Raw genomic sequence first — 18615 nt, 5'->3', positions numbered from 1 at the left:
TAGAAGCAAAACAAATTTGACTTATTTGTAAAGCTTATTTATTAAACAAAAGATAAAGAGCAAAAAAAAGATGCTATATGTTTGATATTATTAAAAAATTAGCAATTTTTTCTCCCTGGAGCAAATTACAAAAAAAAAAAAAAAAAAAAACCTATTTACAAAAAACCAATATTACATGGTTGGTATGATTTTTAATACATTGTATGTCTCCCAGACGATGCAATACAGGTGACAGGTGACAGCAGGGCCGGACACCCGGACGGCTTACAAAGACTAATCGGGTATAGTCTGGGACCCGCTCCATCTAGAGCATAACATGTTTACAACATAAAATACCTAGAGTTGCATTACCTACACGACAGGAGAGCATTGCATGGCGACATAACATAGCTCAGCACAGACATAACAGACGATGCAATACAGTCCGTACAACGCCTAGGCATGCTGAGTATCAAATTATCGATCTGATCTTGGGGGATATTACACCACTCAAAACGCAATGCCCTTCGAAGTTCCGGTAGACATGTAGGAGGAGGTTGACGGACTGCAAATCGTCGGCCAAACATGTCCCACACGTGCTCTACTGGATTCAAGTCCGGTGAGAATGCTGGCCAGTCCATACGGGTGATATCCTCCGACTGAAGGCATTCGCTTACGATGTTTGCACGGTGAGGACGGGCGTGGTCATCCATAAACACAAATTGTGCGCCCGTGGCGCCCCGAAACAAACGTACATGTTGTTCCAGAATGATGTCCTGATAGATTTGACTTGTCATGGTTCCAATTTGAACATGCAGGTCAGTTCTGGAACCCAGAATAATTCCACCCCAAACGAGCACTCCTGCACCACCGCAATGATGTTTTCTTGGTGGTAATGGGTACCTGGAGCTCTCCATATGAAAGTCCAGCGAGAATCAGACTGCAAGCTCGTAAACATCGGAAAACATCACACAAAACCACTGTTGCAGTGTCCAGAATGCATGCTCTCTACTCCAGGCTAACCGCAGGCGACAGGGACTTGCAGAAAGTGGAACGCATCTGACAGGTCTATGAGCATATAGACCAATCTGCCCTAAGCGTCTGTACATGGTCTGCCTTGAAATTGTCGTACCAGTGGCTGAAGAGAGCTGACGAGACAGGTCTGAGGCTGTGCTCCGCCTGTTTCTTTTGGCAGTAACTGCCAAATACCGGTCCTCATTCGGCGTTGTAACTCTGGGATGACCTGTGCTGTAACGTCTACTCACATTACCATCATCTCGGGATCGTTGCCAAAGCCTGGAGATGACACTCCGGGCAATTCCAAGTTCGTCTGATACTTCCAGTTGGGTACGCCCACATTCCAGACGGCCGATAATTCTTCAACGTAAAAAATCATCCAAATGAGTCCTTTGTGTCATAACTATTCGGTTATTGCACTGAAATTAGATGATGGCAGGAAGGCGTGAACCATGGCCGCACACAGCGTCAAGAAGGAAGTGGTAGGCCTAGAGTAACGACAGAACGTGAAGACCGAGCAATCATCAGAGCGGCACTCGCAGCCCCAGATGCATCATTATCATAGATTGTACATGCAACTAGTGCTTCACTGAAGCAAGGACCATTCATACACGGCTCACAGAAAGGGGGCTGATGTCACGGCGCCCCTTGCGCCGACTGCCATTGACCCCTGTACAACGTCAAGCCCGTTTGCAATGGTGTCGGGCTCATTCTCACTGGAATGTCACTGACTGGAGTATAATAGTCTTCAGTGATGAGTCCCGCTTTGAACGGAGCCCCGATGGCCACGGAAGGCGAGTCTGGAAACGCTCCTGACAGCGGTGTGATACCAACCTGACTTTCTTCTGGAAGACAGGCCGACAACCAGGAGTGATGATCTGGGGTGCCATTTCATTTCATAGTAGGATCCCTTTGGTTGTCATCCGTCGCAATCTTACAGCACAGCGGTATGTCGACGAAGTTCTAAGGACCGTTGTGTTGCCCTTCATGTCACGCCACCCTGGGCTTAGATTTCAGCAAGACAATGCCCGCCCGAACACTGCACATGTTTCTACTTCTTGCCTTAGTGCTTGCCGAACATTACCTTGGCCAGCAAGGTCGCCGGATCTCTTTCCTATTGAGCACGTTCGGAGCATTATGGGCAGGGCCCTCCAACCAGCTCGGGAGGCTGACGATCTAACACGCCAGTTGGACAGAATTTGGCATGATATTCCTCAGGAGGACTTCCGTAATCTCTATCAATCGATGCGAAGCCGAATAACTGCTTGCATAAGGGCCAGAGGTGGACAAATGCGTTGCTGACTTTTTTCACTTTGTGAAGCTCTATGACTTCAATAAATCATCCAATTTTTCTCAGACTGTAATCGTTTGTTTTTCTGTACATGTACATCTCTTCTACCGATTTTCGTCCCATTTGGATAACTCTTTCTTAGTGCGTCGTTTTTTTTTTTTTTTTTTTTTTTTTTTTTGGCTAAGAGTGAATATATATATAATGCGATCTCATGATATGTTAAAGTATTCCATAGGAAAGGTCTGAATCAGTGATCTTCTTTCGCAACCAATTTTGATTAAAGAAACTTCATCATGACCTCTCATTTCAGTAAACTTTTCAGTGATAGGACACTTAAGCCAAAGCATTAGTCAGGAATCATCGATCGTTTCGCTGTCTCATCACCGAGGCTTACATTATTAGTCCCCCGAGAAGGGAGGAGGAAACCAAGCCTTCGGTTTCGGCTAGAAGTCCGCTAACCAATCTACCATACAATATGACTGAACAAAAGTTGAACATATAAAAATGAAAGGCAGCGCATAAAAAACAAAAATCAGTTAACAAACTAGAGATACTTTTCAATGTAAAACCACCAAAAGAAATGCATAATATCACCCACACAAACTTATACTGCGCAGAAATTGTAACCCATTGAAATTATTTAAAAAAATTAAAAAGCAAAAAAAAAAAAAAATTAATTAAAAAACAACCTGCATATATATATATATATTACCAAGAAATAAATTAAAAAACTAATTAACAACCTTGAAATGCTTTTCAATGTACCAGCACCAAAGTAAATTATAGTACTTGTATTTATACAGGCTAAAATCCAACTGTAACTATTCATAAAGAATAACATTTTTTAAAGGCTTTTGATATTGCCAATAATTTTTATATGGTCGAAAACTGCCTGTGTAATTAACCTACCTTAACATAAAATTAGCTAAATTTGTTTTCATTCTAATATTAAAAGGAATCCGTTTTCATTGCAAAAATAAAATCTGTGTATAGGACAATTTAATGAAAGATCGTAGTACGATAACATACCGAATAACCTAAGATAATACAATGCATGAATAAATTTTGATACAATCTTTAAATGCTAATACTAATATAAGAAGAGTTTTATTTTCGTACTTGCATCGGAAAGGAAAAACATCGCCTTCTGTTAACAAATTAATTCTGTTATTCCAGTTAGAGAAAATACAGTACTCTATACCAGCGGTCGTCAACCCTTAGAACTTCAGCGACCACTACATATATAATTTTATATTTGGCGGATCACTAATATGAATTTAAGAAAAGGTAAATACATTTATACAATAATAATTAGCAAACTACATGTATTTCGTTCACATTGAAAAATTACATGAAAAGTACAAAAATCTTCCTTCTTGTACAGAAAGCTTCACACTTCCATATCAGTGAAAAGGAACTTCACGAAAAACAAGAACAAAGCGGCAAAAGCAAAGCAATATCAATAAAATGATAGTGTTTTGCCGCCAGTTTTTATTTATTGTAAACATAATAATCCTCTCTTACTCAGCAATGGCGCCATCGATCAACAGTTAGGTGAAACAAAAACTGAAACTTCTAATGATGCAATTATAAACAAGAATGCAGATAATTCTCATAAAAATCCATCAAGTTGCCTATTGACACGGAGAGAAACTGTGTTATTAACTACTACAATAGCATATGTTTGTAATTCAAAAGGAAAGATAATTCCAGTTCACGCTAATATTGATAACAGCAGCATACCTATAGATGCCAACTCTCACTTTCAAAATGTCGCTAGATACGCCTGCAAAAGTAGCTAAAAAGTCGTTAAATTCAAAAGGAATTTCGCTAAAAGTAATTTAGCTAAAATTTTTTTTTTTTTTAAAAAAAGAGTATAACCCATATTTCATAATAGGTTTTGTTACTCTTAATTTTTTAAACTGAATCGTCATAAAAATATAAATAATGTCCCAATTTTTCTGCAGAAAGTTATTACGGACCATCAGTGGTCCGTGGACCACAGGTTGGCGACCGCTGCTTTATACAATACACTAAACCCTCTAGCTGCATTTATCCGTTCAAACGTAATTTAAAATTCAATCAAAAGTTAATAGATTTAACACGTTATAAGGGAAGTAAATTTAAAACAGCTATATTTTTAAATCTTGATTCTTTAATTGGAATCTTATTAAATCTATTAAGAAGGCTAAAAATGTTTTAACTCTTTTTTGGTTCCATTTTTATTTTCCCATTCTATTCGTACTCAGCTTCTGAAATTTTAAAGATTCTAGCTAATTTTGTTCCTATTTAACGATTTTCCAAAAAAAGAAATTAGAAAGCTTAATAAATAATTACTCGTACTTTGCAGTCTTTGCATTCTGCAAACTCTATCCTTGAAAACATGACCTTAATTCTTTCGAGACTTCTAGCCAGGATACCAGCCATTCTCATGGGCTTGAGGTAGCCAGGTCTTGGATATACATTCTGCTAACTCTATCTTCAAAAACATGACCTTAATTCTTTGGAGCCCATTCTCATGGGCTTGTCGTAGCCAGATCTTGGATATATTGGCAACGTTCTGGAATGTCTGGTTCTTGTAAATGTTCTGTAGGACATTACAACAAAGATGTTTCAGCAAGCATGGATTTTTCCACCAAAACGAGATATAAAATGCAGTTTCCTCCCTCCTTCCAGCATACCTACGTGGTGTAACGGTAGCACGCTTGACGCGTATTCGAGAGGTCCAGAATCGAGTCATGGCGAGAACATTGCACCTTCCTGATGTCTACTGCTTCAAAATAACCTAATGAATCTGCAGTGGCGCCCGAACGAAAAACGTGGTAGACGATATTTCGTTACTACCAGGATTGGGCGACTGGGTCCCCTAATCTCTGGTCTCTTTTTTAAAAGGGGGAGTATATAAGGTATTTCTCCCTCCTTCCAACATGCATACGCAGCTGGAAGCACACTTACTCGTATTCGAGAGGTCCAGAGTTCGAGTCCCGGCGAGGGTATTGCTAATTTTTCATATCTCCTGCTTCAGAAATAACCTAATGTCTCTACAGTGGCACCCGAACTAAAAGGTGGTGGACAATGGTTCGTCACCACCAGGATCTGGCGACTGGATCCCTTAATTACCAATCATCCTTTGAAAGGGAGTGTGTGTAAGGCATTTTCTCCCTCCTTCCAGCATATCTTCGTGGTGCAACGGTAACACACTGGGAACGTATTCGAGAGGTCCAGGTTCGAATCCTGGGTAGGGCATTGCACACGTTTCACGTCTCCAGCATCAAAAAACTTTATGACACTGCAGTGGCGCCCGAACTAAAAGGTAGTGGACAGTAATTCGTCACCACCAAGATTTGGCAGTTTGGTCCCTTAATGCCCCGTCGCTCTTTAAAAGGGGGAGTATATAAGGAACCAGATGTGGGCGCAGCCCGACCCACCTAACCAAACAACTTATCGTCATATCGTCATAACAGGCCACGCGGGGTATATAAGATATTTTCTCCCTCCTTCTAGTATGCATTCGTGGTGTAACGATAATACACTCGGCGCATATTCGAGGGGTCCACGTTCGAATCACGGCGAAGACATTGCTCATTTTTCATGTGTCCTGCTTTAAAAAAAAAAAAAAAAAAAAAAAAAAAAAAAAAAAACTTAATGACTCTATAAAGTTTTCTAACATTTACAAATGTCACGCAAATTTACTGTAGGTTTTAACTATAGTATAAAGATTGAAAATATTAAGATAAAATGCCCTTTAATTTTTTTTTTATATTACTGCACGTTTTGAGGAAAAAAAAATAGTTCAAATAGTGTTTTTGAATTTATTAAATCTGATTAGTTTGGGGTCTAAAAGGTTAAAATGGTTTCTTCGAAGCCATTACTTTCTTTGAGAGATTTATGTAACTCGATCAATATTATGGTAGTTCAGAATGTAAAGCTATCCATTTTGCAGTAATCGTTCATATTTTCTTTCAAATTTTACAGAGTCCTGAGGGCACCTATAGGCCGACTGCATTTCGCGGGCACCGAGACTGCAGTGAAATGGTCTGGTTACATGGAAGGAGCTATTGAAGCTGGAGAAAGAGCTGCCAGAGAAATACTTCATAGAATGGGCAAAATTACTCGTGATCACATTTGGCTAGAGGAACCTGAATCGGAGGTAAGACATACTTAAGTACATTATCCTTTGTCCTCGTACTGGTTAAAAATGATGAATGATTGAGGAAGTTTTCCTTTTCTTGAATTACAGAATCCAAAACACACGTTCCTATTCGTGTATGATATCATTTTAGCTTCGAAGCATTACATTTGTAACTTTTTCAAGGCATTATATATAATTAATTTAGAAAAACATATTCGAATTTTTCTTATAAATTAATAATATTATTACTTACTTACGGGTTCATAATTGATTGAATGCACCCAGAACCGATGGTAGCTTGATAAAATTTATTTTCGGAAGACACACTTTACAATTCTCGACCTTTCCTACAAAAGTACTGTTCAGCTCTTCTCAACACACAATGACACAGCACAATCAGGAGCTGCCACTTAAAATTAATAAGAACGTTAAAAACAAAGCATTGCAAGGCGCATCTAAAGAATGCAGAATCTTTCAATATTCTGAACTCAGGCACTTAACTAAAAATAAAGAACTGATGCTCTCTCTAGTCTTATATAGTTTTAACCCGGCCGCCGAGAAATTTCCAGTAACTTCGATTGCTGTAACTGTATCTAGCCCTATATATAACCGCAACAATATACAGTTACAATTACATATAGGACCTAATACAGTTAGAGTTATATATAGGGCTGGACAGAGTTAAGTTATATATAGGGCTGGACAGAGTTAAGTTATATTTAGGGCCGGATGCAGTTACAGTTACATAAGAATTAGACCATTTACGATTATATAAGGATCAAACCAAAATGTCTCTATGTTTGGTGAATTTTGGAGTTTTTCGTAAAATTTGGGGACAAAAATTAGCTGTCAAAACCATCGCCAGCTGTTAACGAGGCAGCTATTTACCTTAATGTAAAATGGACCTTCCTCTATAACCTTGCGTTTCCGCTAGAGATTCGCTTTTCTTGAAACTGTTCATTTACATTGTATCAAATTCCTAATATTCCCCCTTCCCAGAAATTGGTCTCGGGTAGTACAATCCTTGGAAAGGAACCCATAATTATAACTAGGGAAAATCAATCCAATTCCATAACCGCACCTTGTGACTTTCCTTGAACACATGTCCTGTAAAACTCTCGTTTCGTAACGGATCTTCATTTCTTCCGTCGCTAAGTTGACTCGCTCTTGTGCAAAACTGCGCGTCACTTCAAACGTGCTTGGAGATTCTGAATGCACTTTTCAAGGGATGAAAGCGCATCCAGGTGGTGACCAAACAACAGAACACAAGTCAGACGAAGCTCACAACCGAACAGCATTTAGGATGGGGGAATAGCCGGTAGTCTCCCGGTAATGCATTTTGATAGGCCAGTAAGAGCAGAGGTAACTTCTGGTCTCAGTCCTATTGGTTTCTGGAAAACATTAGCCACAAGTTATTAAAGAAGATTCGTTTAAATCTCTCTATCATGCCTTCTGATTGTGGATTTAAAGCTGTCGTTAGGGGGTTTGGGGTTTTGTCTATGCCGAGTCGTTTTCACAGTTCCTTAATTCCAGCCAAGATAAAATTCCTCACTTGATCGGAAGACAACTGGAGAGGTACCGCAAAACTCGAAATCCAGTGCTGTATTCCACTTTTAAAATCCAGGCAAATCCAGGACCACTTTTTAAATTAATCAGTAACAAAGAGGATTTATTTGCTAGGAACAGATCGTGGCAGAGGATATTAAAGGCGATGCATTCAAAAGACGGTCTTAAATTTGATTACAGGCGAAAACGTCGCGTAGGAAAAAAACGTAGGGCTAAAACGTTGTGTAAAACTTCGTGGCAAAAAAGGAAGCAAGGGAAAAAACATCGCAATTTTAAAAGTTTTTCTTCGATTTGTTACTGGAGAGCAGAAACTCTTTCTTCAGCTTGTTGTTCGACAGTAGAACTCTTTCTTGAATTTCTCCAAATTTATCTTCAATCGTGTCTATTCTGCCTTCCATAGTCTCAAATTTGTTTTCAATTATGGGAGTAATTTCTCTTTTTATTTCCTCTTGACTACCTTCTATCTTTTCTTGACCCGATTTTATCTCCTTTTTAACGGACTTGATGGCCAATTCCACCTTTCTTTTGGAATGCAGCAAAGACTGTGATCAGTTGCCTTAACTTCTAATCCATCGCTCTTTTCCTTGGCATTCAATCCCACTTCTGACACTAAAATTGTTACGAGCGTACGGCTTCGCAAGGGATTTAATGCACACATAACCGATGGTGGCTTGATAAAATTTATTTTTTCAAAGAAAAAAACACTTTATATTCCTGGATTTTTCTACAAACGTACTCATACAATTCTTCTCAGTATGACAAGTGCATTCAGCAGTTACCACTTCAGCTTGAACACAACGCAGTGCAAGACGCATTTAAACAGCGCAGCTCGCACGCGTATCTCTCGATTCCCAGAACTCATCTGTGAAATAAAAGCGAAGAACTGATGGTCTCTTCTTACATAATATATAGTTTTTCCTCATATAGTCCATATATAGTAGTTGAATTTTGGTTGTTATGAAAAGCTATTCACCGTAATTTATTTAAATCTAATATATCTCAATTATCAATGTAATATACCTTAATTATATTATTATCAATCAATATATTTTCAGGATGTTGTGGCCAAGCCATTTGTGAGCTCCTTCAAAGAAAAGTACACTCCATCCGTTCCAGGCTTTATAAAGATCATTATTGCATCAACCGCTATCGGAGCTGCAACTTACGCTTGTTCAAAATTTCTTATTAGAAGAAAATTTTTGTAAAATTATTTTAATTTCATATAAATCAAATTTTGCTGTCTCATTAAAAGTTATTTTAATATTTGAATAAAGTAATACGATATGGGATTTTCTGCCTATCAGTCTTAGTTCCTTTTCATATAACATGTTTCATAGTATGAAATAGCAAGAGCTTTAGATAATGGATAATAAATTAATCCTTATGATGTCGATAGAGAGAGTAAGAATTTAATTTTTTATAAAAATACTTTTAAAATTACTTTCCTGGTGAAATTTTATCTCTTATAGATAACTATTTTATCTCTGTTTCACATTATGCAGCAACCTTTTTTTCAATTGTATTCTCGGTTTTTTTTTTTTTTTTTTTTTTTTTTTTTAATCAGCACCTTTCAGTTCAAGATTTTTGTTTAGAATCTTAAGCGTTTTTCTAGTTTCGATTGGTGTTAGCACGACATCACACTTTTCTGTAGGACAGAAGCTGTCAGTTTCTGCAGTTCTTTTAACACTTTCACAGTCAGTTTTTACACGAGTTTTTTCGATATTGCTCTGAATTGATGCATATTCTAAAAATGAATCTTTATAACTTGCTTGTATGAAGTATAAAACAGTGGCTATAATTTGCAATTCTTCTCATGGTTCTTCTATATAAAAGGCAAATTATCAAAGAGAGTTTGACTAATTTTAAAAGATTAACGTCCTGTATTGACGATAAAGCATGACTCTATCAGAGAAACCAAATTTACTTACCTCTTTCGAAGTGCTTGCATTTCCACAAAATTCAGTTTTTTTCATCATTTTCTGAACATGCTTTCTATAATGACATCTAAAAGATTTTAGAATAACCTTTAAGCAATTCTATAAAGCTTTTATAAAAGCTGAATATTTGCAGGAAGAGTTTAAGAATGCCTTTTCAGAAAGAGATTAGAGGCGTGTGTTCTGCACAATTGCAGGACACTATTTTGTCTTGATTCAAAAATTATAATTTTTCAGTTTCCTGTAGCATTTCAAAAGAGAATCAGTAAAAATGTTACTTGTCATCAATAAGTTCTTATTTCTGTCGTAAGTTAGAGATAAGTTCTTCACTTCTTTCAAACAGCGAGGTTTTCTTGTTTTTGTCAATAACCGCTGTTTTCTTAATTGCTAGTGTCCATATGACACATTAGTAACACAATAACTTATTCCTCAAGTTTCTTAAACCAACTGCTGCTTTAATTGCAGTTATTACTGTGTATTTTCGTAATGTCAGTAGAATTTTATTTCAAGGTAAGAAACGAGAAAATGTGCAAGCCCTCACCGGGATTCGAAAATTATAATTTCTAGCCGGATGTGTTATACGACGAAGGATCACGGGAGAAAACTCCTTACAAATACCCTCGCTTAGCCCTTTGTGGCACAGTGTGTCCGGTCTGGACACACCTAAAAATTTCCTTCTGTACGCACAGAAAAATTGAATGAAAAAGGATTTATAGGTTACTATAGGTTACTCTGAACCTTCTTTATTTATAGTAGATGGCAGCTCAATACAAACCAGTCCATATATTTTAGCCATGTTTAGTTTTGTAAGACCCTCATTTTTCAAAGAAATCTTTCAGATTTTTTTAGGGTATAAAAGGAATTGTTTGAAAAGAAATTTCTATGTTATTTTTTTTGGATGTATGCTAACCTCCTTATTCTATATTAGTTTTAAATTTTTACCTGGAAATCTTGCTTAAAATCAAACGACGAACCCTAGGTGTGCCCAGACCGGGATCACCGATAATCTAGGACAACTGAGAGTCTGTATTCTTTATTTCTCCGCATCTCATCGGTCAGTTCATTGACAACAATGCTCGTTTCAGCACTCTTTTCGAAGCTCTATTCAATCAGTGCGCCACTTTAGGCACACCCACAGAATTAAAACGATAAATATCTTCACAAAATTTTACTTGTGTAGTCCCCTAGGCCTAATTAGACTGCCACCTACTTTTTTTTTTTTTTTTTTTTTTTTTTAAATCAAAACTCTGACTTTAAAAGGTAGCGCGCCGGAAAGGGTTAAAGAGTGACTAAGGAAGAAGAAATCCAGTCGCCAAATTCTGGTAGTAACGAATCATTGTCCACCACCTTTTAGTTCGGTCACCACCTGTTGAAACATTAGTTCTACTTAGAGAAGCAAAATATGCATTACGCTCTCTGGGATTCGAACACTGGAACTCAGTCGGAAGTACTTCAAATTACACCGCGAAGGCATGCGGTAAGGAGGGAGAAAATACCTTTACTGTAACGCTTTCCACTTCTATCTGCATTTTAATTTCATGTGGCTTGTATTCATTTAGCAGCCGAAGTAAAGCGCTTTTATCCAGTCATCTTCTGCATGATGATCTACTTCTTCTTTCTCACCATACATTTCCGCAAAACAACGTTGGATTTCTTTTTCTTCAAATTGTGAGCCATCTGTCAGTTGATATAAAATTCTTCCTTAGCATTTAGTGAATAAGAAATAGAAACACCCTTTAGTTTTATAGCTTCAAATCATACTAGAAAAGTAATTTCAACGTCTTTCGATTTCTGTATTTTTTATTAGTTCTTCATTAATTGTAATTCCTTAAGTAAATTGCATAATGCTGTTTTGGTCTTTCCCAGTTTAAACGGCCGTTTTCTCTGGCTGCAACTACCAAGAACAACAAAATGTTTTAACAGTTTAACCTCTGTTTTAGTAGTAGTTCTTTTCGCTTGATATTTTCGACAGGTTACAAGTTACGCAACGGCTAATTTTAAAAAGAGTTTCTTTTAGTGATTTATTCAAACTTTAAAACTTACGTTTCTAGCCGGCAGAAAGATTACCCTTTTGTTTAGTTAATCTGCCCCTTCATGATTATATGATCAACGCTTTCTTTGCTTTTCCTTCAGCCTATAGTTACCACTTCCTTTCCTCTAAAAGATTATTAATGCACGGTTATTTTTTTGTTAAGAAGAATTTCATGATCCTTTTTATAACTTTTCTTGAACATAATGTGTTCATCTTAAATGGAAGATTTTAAATGTGGAAATCTTAAAAAATGGGATTCAGAAATTGCACTTCCACCACCTATCACCTGGTATGAAAACGTCATTCATTTACAATGTATTCAGAGGATTGTTCTTGTTAATATTTAGATTAGAAAATTCTGCTCTTCTGAAGCTCATTGCTGACAATGAACCCTGAAAACAGTGTCTCACAAGTAAAGGGATATAGACAAGAAAATTTCGGTCGAACTCGTTTACTGAAACTCTACATACCTGAAAGATAAAGGCCATGATACACAATATGTTACACTCAGCTCTGATATATGCAGTAGAAAATTCTGCTACTAAATCAGTCTTACTTTTGGAAGTGGCGAGGATGAGTTCAATAAACAGAGGTTTTTCTATTGATTAGAATGTATTTGTTATGACTCCTGGAAGTCTGAATGTAATATGCCGCTGAGTTTATTAACCAGTATGTTTAATAAGCAACAGGCACTTCTGGTTGATTTTGAGCTGCAGCCAAATAGAATTGCCGACGCCTGCCCTAATCTTCACACTCAGATTTGCGGCTAGCTTATCTCAGCATTTGTGGGAAATTCGCCAATTTCAGTATCTTCTTCAGAAAGTTTAGGACAGAAAAGCAGACTTCAGAAAGCGACTTCTTTTATCGTTAATGCTGCAACCTGAATTTTTCACCAATATCCACTCAACCATTTCAGTTCTTCACAATTGATATTAGTGCCTGAAGTTTTTTTTTTCTTTCTTAAACGTCATTTCATTATTTATTATAAGGCAAGCCTGCTTAAACGAGTTATTTATTGTCTTTTCTGAGATACGTTTCCAAGGTATGTTCAGCAAATTCAGCTCATCAAGATGGTTAGTTGATAATTTAATTTACACTGACGAGTCAAACATTATGACCATCAGCTAAATCTTTTTGCCCGCACGTACTGGCGATTGCGTCAGAGAGGCTACGGTTAAATGCATCAACCATGCTGCGCCGCGCTGTCGGGTCCGTCCGACTTCAGTCGGCACCGCTCGATAATGAAACATTTCGAGCAGTGGCAATGCAATGGCGGTTTGAGTCACAGATGTAAAAATACATAATTTTAATATGTATCATGTAAACGTAAACCAAGAACTGCAAAACTGCATACAGAGCAGAATAATTTAGCACAGGCGCATAGAGATATGGCGGTAGAAGCCACAGCACCCGCGGGCGCCGCGTTGCCAACCCCTGCTCTAAAGGATAACTAAGGAAAACTAGTAATTTATCTTAATTTGTTGGTAGGATAAATCTGAAGTAAAATTAACATTTAGAGAATATGAAAACATATATATAATACAACGGTCTCGAAATCAAAGTGCATGTAGGCCAAATGTGCAATCTGAAAGCAGCTGATGGATCTTTTTTTTTTTTAATAAGAGCGAATTTATGTACACTGATGATCCAAAACATTATGACCCTCCCCACATTTTTCATTAAACTCGTCTGTATGATGTGAAGGACTTGTGATTAAGTGGGAAGGGTATTTAACTGCTGTTGGAGAAGGTTACGAAGTCATTCACGTACTTACTTTTGCGAGTGATGGGATAGGCTGCTGATCTAAGCGATTTTAATAGAGAGCAGATTCTAATATCCCGAAGACTCGGAATGAGTATCTCCGAAAACTGCACGACTAGTTGGTTGCTCACGATCTCCCATTGTTAGCATTTATGCAAAGTGGATAAATAATAGTGAAACCAACAGTAGACACCAAGGTGTTGGATGTCCATGCGTCATCAAAGAAAAAGGGCACTCGAGAATGCCCCGCTTGGTACAGCAAAATCGGTGACAAAGAGTGGCCTAGCTGACAGCCCAATACAATGCAGGTCCAAGTGCAAGTGTTTCGGAACACACAGTTCAGCAGACACTGTTGGATATGGTACTGCACAGCACACGTCCTACTCGTGTGCCTCTGTTGACCAAGCGTCATTGCCAACTACGCATACAGTGGGCCCAGGAACATCGAGACTGGACCACGGATAAGTGGAAAACAGTTGCCTGGTCGGATGCATCACAATTTATCATTCATCACGTCGATGGTCGTGTCAGGGTATGCCGTCTTAAAGGTAAATATCTGCCCCCCCCCCATGTGAAACAGGTCCTACAATCGCAAAAGTAAATGGACTGTATAGTTATTAATTGATTCTAGTAAATTGCAAGAATAACGTAAACAGAAACATTGCTCTTTTTCCATTAAATAGTGATTTCATTTGCTTAAATAAATGAACTTTTTCTCCAAATTGATCAGCGCAAAAATAAAGGTAAATTATTAGTCATTCAGTTCAGATGACGAAGAATGAGAACACCTGGTCTTTACTAATGATCAACAAGCGTTATCCCACATTCATCGTCAACCGGATTTATTTTAATTTTAAATAATAATAACCTAATAAAGTATATTTTTCATTATTACAATGCAAAATTGAAAAGTATCAATTTTGAAACATATTTACATGAACTAGGAATAGAAAACTAAAAATAAAAAATGCAATTGCATTAAATATGAAATTCAATAAGTCCACAGCTCACAGAAACCATAAAGTTGGTTTCAACGTTCATAAGATCGACCACTAAGAAATAAGTCTTAATTTAATCTTCACGCCTTATGCTCATGGAGTAAAGCTACTACGTGTGAACTTATAAATAAAAGAATGACATTTTAAAGAAGTAAATATGTTAAAATTATATTCATAAATTATATTCATAATTTTAAGGGAGATGGCAAATATCTTTTTCCAAACCAGAAACTAGATTCATAATTGTACAAAGTTTTAGAATAATATAGCCTTGATTAATAAGGAATCTTTTGAAAGGAAAAAATTAGCTGCAGGAAATTTATTACGGTATTGGTTTCATTAAGGAACGTATCATTTATATAATAATCTGGAGATCAAACGCCCCGCAGACACAACCGTCAGTATCGGCAAATCCATGTTTGGAGTAAAACATTGCGAAATGACTATGTCACGTTATGTAGCTTGATAACTGCGGAATCGAAATTTTATATGAATATGAGATGTATTTTTAATATTATTATTCTACTAATCATAGCATGTGCTATTCTTCTTCCCTTTTTAACTGCTTTAGAAATAATCGCGATTTTGGACATTGTCTTATAAGATATTTCTCCAGCCTTCTTAGCATGCCTTCGTGGTGTAATGGCCAGCACACTCAGCGCATATTCGAGAAGTACGAGGTTCGAGACGAGGGCATTTCCTTATTTTTCATGTCTCCTGCTTCGAAATAATCTAATGTCTCCACAAGCTCGAGTATTATACTGGTTAAGCGGAAGTTGACAGTTTATCTCTAATAATTCGAATACTATTTACTTTCTTAAGTCCTGACATGCTTTAAGATTGAGGCAGCGTAACTGAATTCGAAAGAAGAATGCATTCCTTTTGATGGCAGATATAAGATGTTTACAGAATTCTATTTTAATGGCATTTTTTTGGAACTTTTGCATCTTTCTTTGGAGCTCTAAATGCATCAATAAAAATTCTGAAAGTGGTCTTTTTTTTCCGCCAAATTTTTATTCTTTAACTCAATACCTTTTAATCTCTTTTTAATTTTATCTCACAGCTGTAATTATATTGTATTCAAATCTGGAAACAAAATTCTTAAACATATTTACTCGAATAAGCAGGAAATAATTTAGGTCGGTGTACCCAAGTCGCTTGAGTGCTTTAAGAGGTTTAATGGTTCAATAACTAATTGAATGGCAAGTTAATGCCACTAGAGTCCTAATCATCTTAGCATTTATCGAAGGAAAATTTCGGGTAGATGTCTACACTAACAAAATGTAGTCTACCGCATCAGTCGGTAGCATTTATTATCTAAATTTAAAATCCCTTGGAAGCAGAATGTAGCATTATACAAATAAAGTGTATCTCAAACTATTCTGGTGCGGATTATCCGTGCGTGGCGGTGCCCATCTTAAGTCTTCCCCTGCATGGTTCGCGCAATGAAAGTGAAGCCATAACAAGTCACGATATAACGCCATGTCTTATCATAGCCGCTATATCGTAGTCATTGCCCGACACCTCCTGCATTCGAATTGGTGTTGTTCATACATCATTTCTTAATTACTGATGTTTATAAGCCCCCCGTTCTAATCTTAATGCTTAAACTGAATGATTTTCTGCCTGGTATATAGAAAATAAAATGGCGATTTAAATGAGCCAGGCTTTTAATGCTTGAGTGATGCGAATATTGCTTCAAATGTCACAAGAATAGAAAAGGCAGAGAGTGATACTGAACACACAAGCGAAGAAGATACTAACAATTACATTAGCCCTGAAACAACACTGATTTCTGTAGGACTTGGTAGACAAAAGGGCATTTGAATACAATAATAAAATAGAACTTCGAAAAATGTGCAATGAAGTCGATAAATATTGAAGCGTTCTTAAAAAACAAAGTAAAATAACTTTTTTTAAAGAAATAAACACATATAATATGCATGAAAATTAATAGTTTGGATTATTCATGTTTCGCAATCATCCGTGCAATGCTTTCCCGGCTTTAACCCCGACAACTGAGAGTGCACTATATAGCCGTACCAAATAAGCTTGTCTGAAAGTTTTGCGTTCTTTCACAATTTTAACATTCGGAAGGCAAGTCCGAAACGATCATTCGATTGTGGAAAAAATATGTTTGGACGGAACGGAAGGCGAACTTAAGGCGGATCATGACGGTATTAATGGTGAAATGGAGGGCGTGCCATTATTTTATAGCAGACTGATACTTTTCAGAATTTAAACATGTGTGAACTGAAATTGATAAGTTTAATTAACCTATCTTAGGTTTGTAGTCGAGGTCTATGCAGTTTTAACAGGTGTCAGTGACGATGAAGATTCGGTAGCCGAATAGATATTGGCAAAGTCAAGATTTCATTGATTACAAAAATTTTATTAATAAAATTGATAATTAATTGTTACTGACATGAAGCTAAATCATATAAAATAAAAATAGGAGGGAAATACGCTAAAATAATTTTACAATCATTTTTACAAAAATTGCAATATAAAAAAGTAAAACTCAAGAACGCAAGAAAACGAAACCCCAAAAAATTCAAAAAACGCAAAACTTTCTCAAAAGAAATATCGATATATGCAATTTCCATTGAATCCGCAAACATTATCTTCTGTTTCCAAAACTCACTACTTTACATCAACACTGAATTGAAACGATTTCTATTACTTTAATAATTTAATGCCATTGTCCTTAATTCGAAAGGATAGTATATTTCAGAAAATATATTGTTATATAGAAACCACTTGCAAAATTGAAAAGAAGACTTTTAATGTTCCCTTCCAAGACGGTGGAACTTTGAATCTACCAGGATGGCTCATAGAACCGCTGAGCTACGACACATTTAAACTATGACAGAAGAAAAGTTGATTGCATTCAAGCATAAGTCTTAGTAACACAAATCTTACGTATGGACAGGCTAAGTTTTGGAATTGAAAAATCATCAGGAAGAAATATCTCAAAAATAAAAATCTGTTACCGAAAACATCATTATTGACTTTTTCCTCTTCTTACCCAGTGAAATCAATAACTGACTACCTAAATAAGAAACAGATTGAATATTTTTTAATGAAGTGTTTTAAGAATTAAGTTATGCAATTTTATGCCAAGTATTAAAGGAAGAATGACATCGATACATCAAGCGCAGCCGTCGCATTCATTTAAATCCAATATTTGTGGAATTAGAATCTGTGATTTTGTCTCTGAAAACTTCTTTATATTTCTAAAATTGAAAGTAATAATAAAACAATAACTTAAAATTTTTTTTTCAAATCTTTTGTTTATATTCATAGTCTAATCGTTGTATTTAAATTATTTATTTGTAACTATTTGTATTATGATTGCTTTTATGCTGTACATTATAAAGAAGAGTGTAAGAGGTTCAATGAAGAAAACTATTCTTTTAAAAGGGATTGATGCAAGAAAAAGATTGAAATCCCTTATCTATATTAAACAAACAAACAAAAAAAAAAAAAAAGGGGGTAATATTTTCAGTTAATTTAAGTCATTTCAGTTATTCATGAAAAAGGTGCTCGAATTACTTTTAAGAACTCGTAAATAAGCCGATATGATTTGATTTCGTAAATAAGTCTACAGACGCAAGCAATTTGCTGAAAGTTCTTGGCTTATAGACGGCAATATATCATTTTAAAAATAAGCAGCCATTCTAGCAACGTTTTTGCATTAAAAGCAATTATTATTTTTTCTATTTAACTAACGTCAGAACGAACACATGGAAATAAAAACTAAATGTAATCATTTAATTTATTAAATGCAATCATCATATTAAAATGGTTAAATGGATCATCAGACACTATCAACACTTTGACTGCCGTCGGGTGATTACAAAAATTCTGATCAGGAGGCGGCGTCATTCGTATTCGGGTGACAG

The 18615-nt window shown here is 36.4% G+C and overlaps 1 protein-coding gene across 1 annotated transcript in view; it reads left to right on the top strand.

The window, feature by feature from the left end:
* Nucleotides 1-9274, top strand: part of LOC118189357 (amine oxidase [flavin-containing]-like) — a 55968-nt gene extending 46694 nt beyond the window's left edge. Inside the window, exons 13-14 of the mRNA XM_035359942.2 lie at nt 6263-6437; nt 9041-9274. Of these exons, the coding sequence (XP_035215833.1) occupies nt 6263-6437; nt 9041-9190 (325 nt within the window). The 3' untranslated portion in view covers nt 9191-9274. The remainder of the gene's footprint in view (nt 1-6262; nt 6438-9040) is intronic.
* Nucleotides 9275-18615: the final 9341 nt, after the last annotated feature.

This window comes from Stegodyphus dumicola, chromosome X2 (genome assembly GCF_044657685.1).
Source record: "Stegodyphus dumicola isolate Sdum_Otavi_A_Nest chromosome X2, ASM4465768v1".
Taxonomy (NCBI): domain Eukaryota; kingdom Metazoa; phylum Arthropoda; class Arachnida; order Araneae; family Eresidae; genus Stegodyphus; species Stegodyphus dumicola.
Note: the sequence above shows the minus strand (reverse complement) of the source record. Positions and strands in the feature narration are given on the sequence as shown.